The 9,385-nt window shown below is 44.8% G+C and overlaps 1 protein-coding gene across 1 annotated transcript; it reads right to left on the bottom strand.

Annotated features, from left to right (window-relative positions):
* Window positions 1-1,253: 1,253 nt before the first annotated feature.
* Window positions 1,254-6,038, bottom strand: LOC124943422 (neurofilament heavy polypeptide-like). Its single transcript, XM_047483927.1, has 4 exons — window positions 5,787-6,038; window positions 2,983-3,248; window positions 2,154-2,784; window positions 1,254-1,811 (listed from the first exon to the last, which is right to left on the bottom strand). Exons 1-4 carry the CDS (start codon window positions 6,036-6,038, stop codon window positions 1,254-1,256), a joined length of 1,707 nt encoding a protein of 568 aa, XP_047339883.1.
* Between the last annotated feature and the right edge of the window lie 3,347 nt (window positions 6,039-9,385).

Genomic DNA, 9,385 nt, shown 5'->3' with positions numbered 1-9,385 from the left:
TCCGATCGAGACTTATTTCCTGCTCGATAACACCCGTACAATTTACACCGAAATTGTAATCACACTTAAGCTCTTTAATACTTAGGCTTTCTAGAATAGCACACTGTTATCACTTGTAGTAAATGCTTTTAGCTTTCGTTATCTCAATGTGTGTCCCACAGTATGCCTCTCTTGTATCTTGATGTCCCACTTTTTGTAACTCTAGTAACTGCATTTACTCTTCTTCAACTGCCTCCTTTTATAGGTGAAATATGCCAACGGTCATATTCCACTGCCTTGAATCTGATTGGCTGATCAGAGGTGCAGTGATTCAGTGTCTCAGACCTGCGGTCGTCTCCTCAGACCTGACGGTCAATCTCAGACCTGGTATCCTGTTTCAGACCTGCCGGTCTGTAAAGCAAACCTGCCGGGTTTGTCTTTTACTCAATGTAGGCACTGTCTGTTTGGACAGTTGTCTGTACTTTGAAGATTTCCTTTCTGGCTTATCCCGAAGTAGAAGGATCCGGTAGTACTGTTTTCTGCAGCCTGCAGTCTTTCCTCAGACTTGCATGGATATGGAAGTATTCCGTCTGTTCCTTTGGTATCATTCTCACCAGATACCCAAAGTGTCTTCTTGTACAGGTCGGCCACTTGACTTGGCCTAGGTTGGCCACTTGACTTGGCCGAATGTCTTTTGATAGTGAAGTAACCGGACTTCTTCCGGTTATGCTTGTCTTGTGGATTGATCGGCTGTTTGATGGTTCCGGTTTTGAGCTTTGGCCGATCCTTTCTTTGTGCGGTCATGTTCTAGGTATACTCGATCGGTTTGGTAGCTTGACCGGTTCGGTTTCTTCAGTTGGTTTTCTTTTGTTCATCCGGTCCGGTTCCTTCCTGCATGGGAAATTTGTTTAAGTTAGGTTTATTTGAACCGGTATGAATTTATCTAACAATTTCTCCCTTTTTGATTATTTTATTTAAAATTATCAAAATCATGTAAGTTTGCAACCGTAGGCCGGTTGTTTTGTTTGGCCGTTTTTTTGAAAAAGACTTAGAGAATTTTCGAAAAATTTTGAGGGAGAAGGTTTGGAAGAATCTCTATCTTTTATCTAACAATTTCTCCCTTTTTGATTATTTTATTTAAAATTATCAAAACTAAGTAGAAATGCAAAATAAGGCCGGTATTCAAAAATAACTTTATATATATATTTATAGATAACCGGAAAAGACAAAGCATATATAAGGACTAAGGCAAATGAGAAAAAGAAGGATAGTCCCTATTCAGAGTCTGTGAATTCATAGGCGCTCTTCTTTTTCTTCAGTTGCGGTGGCGGTTGCGGTTGCCTGGTCTGTTGGGAGGGACGTTGTCTTTTATGCCGGGACCGCAGCTGCTCTTCGACTTCGTCCTCGACTAGGTCGGCTTGCTGCGAAGTACCCGTAGTGGCCGGTTCAGAGATTTTATTGAGCATCTCTACAATCTGAACTTTCTTAGGAGCCGGCCTCTTTCTCTTCTTCGGTGCTGAAGCTGAGGCGTCTGGTGTTGAAGCGGAAGCGGCCACTTTCTTTTTCTTCTCGTGTTCCTTTGCAAATCCGTCCAGCCTTTGTGCTTCCCTTTCCAGTCGTGCGGCATCCTCCGCAGCCTGACTGGCCACTTTCGCAGCATACCCTGGATATAGGATCTCGGCCCTTCTTATTCTTTCGGCCTCCAATTCGGCTTCGGTCAGCTGAGACGATCGCGGCGCCTCTTTATCCTTGCTGGCTTCGGCGTTTAGCTCATCCTGGACCCTTTTAGCTATTTGGGCATCCGCCTCTAGAGCCGCGGCATCCGCGTTTTCCTTAGCTTTCAGAATTTCGGCCATCTGTTCGGTGAGTGCCTTTACCTCGGCCACGAGAGTCTCATTTGTCTTTTCCAGCACTGAGACCCGGTCAATTGTCGTGTCGACCCGTTCGAAATCCTTCTTTAAGTACGAAGTTATACCCTCTAGAGCTGCGGTATGCTGAGCACATTTTTCGCGCTCACCGGCCTCTTCCCACAGCCCGGTGCTGAGTTCTGCTAGGCGTGCTTGATGTTGATCCACAAGCTGTTTTGTCACATCGGCGAACTGCATGGCCGAATCAAATATTTTATTGCAACATTCCTTGAACGGTTGAAGCTTGGACACTTCGTGTTCAAGTACACGGTCATCAATCTGCTCCGATATTGATGCTTTAAACTTTTGAAGCCGGTCTTCAAGCTGCCCTGATATGGACATTTCAAACTTCTTAAGTTGGTCATCAATCCGCCCCGAAACAGATGCTTCAAATTCTTGGAGCCGGTTATCAATCCATTCCTTAGGGGGAACTGAAACGGTGACTTCCGGTGGTGGAGTAGGAGTTGACTGCTCGGTGGGATCTTGATCGCCTCTCTCACCGGAGTCTATCAGTGCAGCATTCTCATTAGGAGGTTCTAATGTGACCGCCTCCTCCAAGTTCGGTACCGCATTTTCCAGGATCGGTACTTCGACATCTTCTAACATTTGTACCTCAACAATTTTTGAAGTCGGTACCTCAACATCTTCTTGCACCGGTGCCTCAATATCCCTTGGTGTCTCAGCTTCCTCTCTTGAAGGTGTTGTCCAGTCAATTGGAAATTCTTCGATGACCGGAGCGGTATATACCGGAACTTGTTTTTGATTGCATATTGCTTCTAGCCGCTCTATCTCTTGACGTATTTCCAGTTTGCCTTTTTCGAGCTTTGCTAATACTCGCGGCGCTACGGTAGATACCGACCCCCCTTCGGTATATTCCTCCGTAATTTTCCGGATGCGCCTTCTTAGTTTCCGAAGGTGGCTTCTCGGTATCAGGAGACAGGTTCGGCATTGTACCTCCTGAATGGTATTGGATCTTGTGAGACGTAGGATCATGTCCTCTACTTCCTCCAATCTTGCTAAGTAATTCTGTTGCTGGAGGTCCGGTAGGATATCTTTATATTTTGTATTGAACCGGTGCTCATGCCACTCCAAGTACAAGTCTATAACGTCCTCGTCTCGCTTGTTAATGCCCCGAAAGATATTCTGGGCTAATCTTTCGGCCTCGGCCTCATCGGCCTCTTCCTGGTTGTAGCCTTCATCAGCTCCAGTATCAACCCCTTCTTCACCCTCGGTTGTCTCAGGATTGGCGTTTTGTTCGGCATCGTTCGGACTTCGAGCCGAATTATCGTCTTCATGGACCGTTCTATCTTCGGTCCACTCCGTGTCGGTTTCCTCTAGGGCCCACTCCTCATCTTCCGCTTGCTGCGGTGGGTCTTCGAAAGTTATCTTTTCTTTCCTCTTTCCTCCGGTCTTTGCTTTTGCCGGGGCATCTTTCTGTGCGGCTTTCTTCTTTCGGCCACCTGTGGAACTGGAGGCCGACTGCGTTCTTGGAAGGAATTGCCTCGATCGAATGATGCAGCGTTTTATTAGCCCAACACCGGGACCGACGTTGACGTTCAAGTGTAGGAAGATCTTACCGAGTTGCACGGCATACCCCCACGACCTGGCTGAATCCGGTCTTACCATGTCCATGAGGTTGCTGAATACTGATCTTGCCCAGTTGACCTCTTTTCCTTCCATCAGACCGAATATCATTTTGATTTTGTCTCTGGTGAGGTTGCTGAAATTTCCTCCCCTTGCCAGTATTGCCCTGGCAAAAACGTCACACGCCGGGATATACTCCGGTTTCAGCATCTGTTTCTTTCCGGATGTAGTGATCGGCTTATTGGTTGCCGATAAGAGGTGGCGAGCCGTCTCAAAAGTATCATCGTCTATTGCTGTCGTTGCGTCCTCGCCGGTAGTTGGGAGACACAAACTCTCGGCCACCACTGCTTCGGTGATCTCGATTTGGGAACCGCAAACCGTTGCGATGATCCTGTCGTAGGAGATGATTGCGGTTTTGAAGAATTCTTCGACCGCTTCTTTGTAAATTACGTGAGGACCATCTAGAAAGTATCCCAGACCGGTTTTAATCAGCCGGTCAATGACCTCCTTTGCCTCGGTCGTTCCATTCTGCCGAATCTCCTCGAAGTCCACTTGAGAGTAAAGTTTGAATAACGCCGAATCACGACCCATGTTGAAGAGTTTGAGAATGAGAGAAATCGGCTTCAGAGAGTTTAGGAAGCTTAGAGAGAGAAAGTGAATTTGCGTGAGAATGAAAAATATGACCGAAGGCCCCCTTTTATAGGCACGGTTTGGAAACCCAACCGTCCCATCATGAATGGGCGGGAAATTTCCCTCCAAAGTGAAAAGACGCCAAACTGTTGGCGGTTACATATGAAACGGTGGGCGGCAGCTTTGAGCGGGAGATTTCCCTCCAAAATTTTGTCTATGTCATGGATGACATATTCTTATCTTTGAGGCCGAATGATTGATCGGTTTCTAGTTTTATTTAGATATTTTGATTTATCGGCGTTTAACAGTTTTAAGTAGACTTTATGATACCGGATAAGAGCGAGGTTAAGCCGATTATTTAGATAGATGTGCAAAGAATAAAGAGAAATGATCATTGAAACTGAAACGATATTTTTTATTTAGAATGGAAACCGATAGGATGAAAGAAAGACATTTAAGCAAAGACATTTAAGCAGTAAGCACCATTCTGGAATACTTTTCCACCACCGCATCTTTATCAAGAATGTTTGAGGGGGATGTCGGTGTGCCCGGTCCAAAATCTGGCCGGTACTTGAGAATGAACTTGCTGATGTGAGGTACAAAGCCGAGACCTTTCTTGGTCCGCACCATTTTCCTCAAGATTTGAAAGAGGACCGCTGACCAATTGATGGGCGTGTGGTTGTAGATGTGGGTCATGATATTATAGGTATTCTTTGAATACCGCTGATTTTGAGATTGGCACAGAATGGATCGAGTGACAATCTCAAGAAGTAGCTGAGTACTACGACTGAGGCGGGTTTTTAACCCATGGGTTTCCACCGTATCGAAGGTTGCAGAGCAGTGGAACCCATAGTAGTATTCATCAGTTCCCTCCATGGCCGGAAAATCAGAGAACCCTTCTTTGGGCAGATTGAAGAGGGTGGTAAATTCGGCTTCATCAAGCCGGAAGGTATGATTCCTTACAGTGGTGACAATGCAATCACCCCAGTTGATGGAATTTATGAAGAATTCCTTGACATCCTCAGTCAGTATAGGACCGGATTCGTAAAGGAAAGATTGAAGACCGGTAACAATAAGGCTTTCAAACATGTGTTTCTTTGGATGGTCATAGTCCCATTCGGCCATACATGAGTCGAAATTGACACTTAGAAAGTTTCCCAAAGTTCGGCTTGGCATGATTATGGTGTAGAGAGAGAGATTCAAGAGGAATACAAGTGATTTGGGATGTGATAAAATGAAAGGAGGATGGCTCCTTATATAGAATCGGTTTTGGAGGGAAAATCTGAGCATTGATGGTCAGTTTTGTTTTATTAAGGAAAAGAATCTTTTCCTTTTCAAAGTGCATGGGGAAGTGGCGGTTTGCAAAGCCCGAGGTAAGTATTTGTTGGAAAGTGACCAGATTAGTTGGAAATTAAATGTGCGGGTGGTTGGGAGTTATCTCATTAATTGGGATTTTGTCATTAAATGCATTTAATACATAAACGATATTGATTAGATAGAAACCGAAAATGGTAGAGACAATGCCGAAAATGACATATGTGAAAGATGAAGTAGACATAAATAAAACTGAAATAGACATGGATGAAGCCGATATGGTCAAATTTGAGTTGGTTAAGTCTTCATCCGGTACATGCTGCAAAACGACCGGATGCAAGAAGAAGTGACTTAGCGAGCGCCCGAGTTAACCTCACGAGGAGGGTTGAAGTTTCTCCTCCTCCATTCTCTTTCAAACCGACTATAGAAAGAATCGGTCATCTCTCTGGTTAACACCTGGGCTTGGTTCAAGCCTTCGCCAGGACAGGTTGGAACACCGAGTTCCACCATAAGGGTGCTTATTTGGGGAATAAGACCGACTGACTGGATGTTAATCATCCAAACTAAGGTGTCGAACAGCACCCGGGACCAATTCACCGGCGTGCCGGTAATGATGGCCGCCATCATATTGAAACTTGCCACGCAATAAGTGTTGGTGACATCTCTTCCAAAGATGCCCCTTCCTATTACATCATTGAGAAGCTGATACTCAGCCCTCAAGAGAGACTTAGAGCCATGATCATTAACAGGCTCATCTGACCGGGCAAAGGAGAGGGAAACCTCAGCCTTAATGTCTGCAGGGGGTTGAGGTCTGTGATCCCTTGCTTAGGCAGACTGAAGCACCGAGCAAAGTCCTGCTCGGTGAAGTCGAAAATTATACCCCCAACCTTGGATTAGATGTGGGTATCAAAATGGGGTGTGCCCCGGAATACCCTGGCATTGTAGTAGAATTCCATGACGGATTCAGGGTAGATATTTTGCTTGTCATCCAGAAAATACTGGAGGCCAGTATCTTCCAATTTCTTGATCATCCGATACACCTCATAGTGTTCGGTACCAGTACAGGATTCAAAATCTACTTGGAGGATGTTTGGGAATTGAGACATGGTTAGGTTGCCTTAGTGAGAGGATGTTCTTGTGACTTGTGAGTATTGTGGTGAGTGTTTGCCTCTCTTAAATACTAGTTTAGGGGCTAACCTATTGTCCAAGCATTAAATGGAATGACATGTATTAACTGCAGGATAAAAGGTTTTGCATAAAAATAGGTATGTTTGCAGTCTAGGTGTCGGTCATAGGCCTGAACTATGAAAGATATCAAAAGATCTTCACGTCTTTTTAGGCGCGACCAGTTTTCTTTAAAAAAAGCAACATTTCAGAACAGATATCTACAAACATTGGTAGTTGTTCCACATCTGTGAAATTCAAATAATCTAGGATGACCTGCTTCCGAACCGGTCAGTTATCAGTTGTTCATCCCGATGCGGTTAGTTGGTGTTTCCACCAAGTAGCCGGTCGGTTTACTCCATCTGATGAACTGGACGGTTCTTCCATAGGCATCTTGAGAATTCAAAAATCAACAGCTTAAGAAGAACTACCTGTTTTATCTGTCGAAGCCGGTTTTCCTTTTAAGCATCCTTAGGAAGGATCTGACTAATGTCGGTTAAACCGAGAGTAAGTCTGAATTGAGAGAACTTAGCTTCCTGTAGAGGCTTCGTGAAGATATCGGCTACTTGTTGATCGGTCGGTACGTATTCCAGCCGGATATGCTTCAGCGTGACATGCTCTCGAATGAAATGATGCCTTATGTCGATGTGCTTGGTTCTGGAGTGAAGAACCGGGTTGTAGGTAATCGCAATGGCACTTGTGTTGTCACAGAAGATCGGAGACTCTTCGGCTATGATACCGAAGTCCTTCAGCTGCTGTTGGATCCAGAGAAGTTGAGAACAGCAACTTCCGGCCGCCAAGTATTCAGCCTCTGCGGTTGATGTAGCCACCGATGTCTGTTTCTTGCTATGCCATGACACCAGTCGGTCACCAAGGAACTGACATGTTCCGCTGGTGCTCTTTCTGTCAATCTTACACCCTGCATAGTCTGCGTCTGAGTAGCTCGTTAGATTGAATGATGAGTCCTTTGGGTACCACAGACCGACATCAGGTGTGCCCTTCAGATACTTCAGTATCCTCTTTGCGGCTGTGTAGTGGGATTGTTTGGGATTTGCTTGAAATCTCCCACACACACCAACTGCAAACAGGATGTCCGGTCTACTCGCTGTTAGGTACAGTAGGGAACCGATCATGCCCCGGTATGCAATCTGGTCTACCGATTGGCCTTCATCATCCCTATCCAGCTTAACTGATGAGCTCATTGGAGTAGCCGCCGAGGAGCAGGTGTCCATCCCGAACTTCTTTAATAGCTCCTTGGTGTACTTAGGTTGGCTTATGAAGGTTCCTTCCTTGAGTTGTTTAACCTGAAGACCTAGGAAGAAACTTAATTCTCCCATCATACTCATTTCAAACTTGTCAGTCATCATTTTTGAGAACTTATCACATAACTTAGGATCGGTTGAGCCAAAAATGATATCATCTACATATATTTGAACAAGTAGGATATGTTCCTTCTTTTCAAATTTGAACAAAGTCTTATCCACTGAACCGATGGTGAAATCATGTTCCAATAGAAATGCGGTTAGTGTATCATACCAGGCCCTAGGTGCTTGCTTTAGACCGTATAAAGCTTTGTTTAGCCGGTATACATGGTTTGGAAGTGCAGCATTCTTAAAACCGGGTGGTTGTTCAACATACACTTCCTCACGTAGGTCACCGTTTAAGAATGCACTCTTAACATCCATTTGAAAAACTTTGAAGTTTTTGAAAGCCGCAAAAGCAAGAAAAATCCTAATGGCTTCAATCCTGGCTACAGGAGCAAATGACTCTTCAAAATCAATGCCTTCTTCCTGTTTGTAACCTTGAGCCACTAATCTGGCTTTGTTCCTCGTGACCAAACCGTCCTCATTGAGTTTGTTTCTGAATACCCATCTTGTTCCTATGACCGATTGATCCTTCGGTCTAGGGACTAGGTACCAGACCTTACTACTCTCAAACTGGTTTAGTTCTTCTTGCATTCCCAAAATCCAATCCGGATCTGACAATGCTTCATCTATTCTTTTCGGTTCAATCTGGGATATGAAAGCAGAGTTAAAATATCCTTCCAGAAGTTGATTCCTAGTTCGAACAGGTTCTGAAGGGTCACCTATAATTTGCTCAGGAGGATGTTTACTATTTCTTCTGAGATTCAGTTCAGGGGTGTCTACCAAGTTACCGTTTATTTGATCAAGGCTAGATATGTCGGTAGGCTGACCGAGATTGTCAGACCGACCGGCTCCCTCGGGTTGGACCGAAGTGTCAGCTTCCTGTTGTTGAACAGCTTGATCCGGCTGGGTATCAATATCACCCATTAGGTCATGGACAAACCGCCCGAAGACCGGGGTCTCATCTTCACTATCAGAATGGATATCGTTATTTTCCAGTCTGTTGTGTAGATCGAAGCATGACGCAGTATTGTTTTCAACCGATTCATCGAAAACAACGTGAATTGTTTCCTCCATGGTTGCAGTTCTATTATTGTATACTCTATATGCTTTGCTTACCGACGAGTATCCTAGCATAATGCCGGTATCGGTCTTTGCATCAAAAGCAGTGAGTTGAGTTTTACCGTTTATATGAATATAACATTTACAGCCGAAAATACTGAGGTATTTAAGTTTAGGAACTCTGTTAAAATAAACCTCATATGGTGTTTTGTTGTAAAATCTGTTAATCAAAGACCGGTTTTGTGTATGGCATGCAGTGTTGATAGCCTCAGCCCAATATTTCTGAGCAATGCCGGAGTCGGCTATCATGGACCGTGCGGCTTCCTTGAGAGTCTGGTTTCTTCTCTCGGCCAGGCCATTTTGTTGAGGAGTCCTAGCACT

Source organism: Impatiens glandulifera, chromosome 6 (assembly GCF_907164915.1).
Source record: "Impatiens glandulifera chromosome 6, dImpGla2.1, whole genome shotgun sequence".
NCBI classification, from domain to species: Eukaryota; Viridiplantae; Streptophyta; class Magnoliopsida; order Ericales; family Balsaminaceae; genus Impatiens; species Impatiens glandulifera.
This window is presented reverse-complemented; position numbering and strand designations above follow the sequence as displayed.

Coding starts and splice junctions, on each gene's coding strand:
- LOC124943422 (XM_047483927.1), bottom strand. CDS start 6,038: ATGGCGGCCATCATTACCGGCACGCCGGTGAATTGGTCCCGGGTGCTG. Junction 2,785..2,982: donor GACGAGGACGTTATAGACTT/GTACTTGGAGTG, acceptor GAAACTAAGAAG/GCGCATCCGGAAAATTACGG. Junction 1,812..2,153: donor CGGAGCAGATTGATGACCGT/GTACTTGAACAC, acceptor CTGAAAGCTAAG/GAAAACGCGGATGCCGCGGC.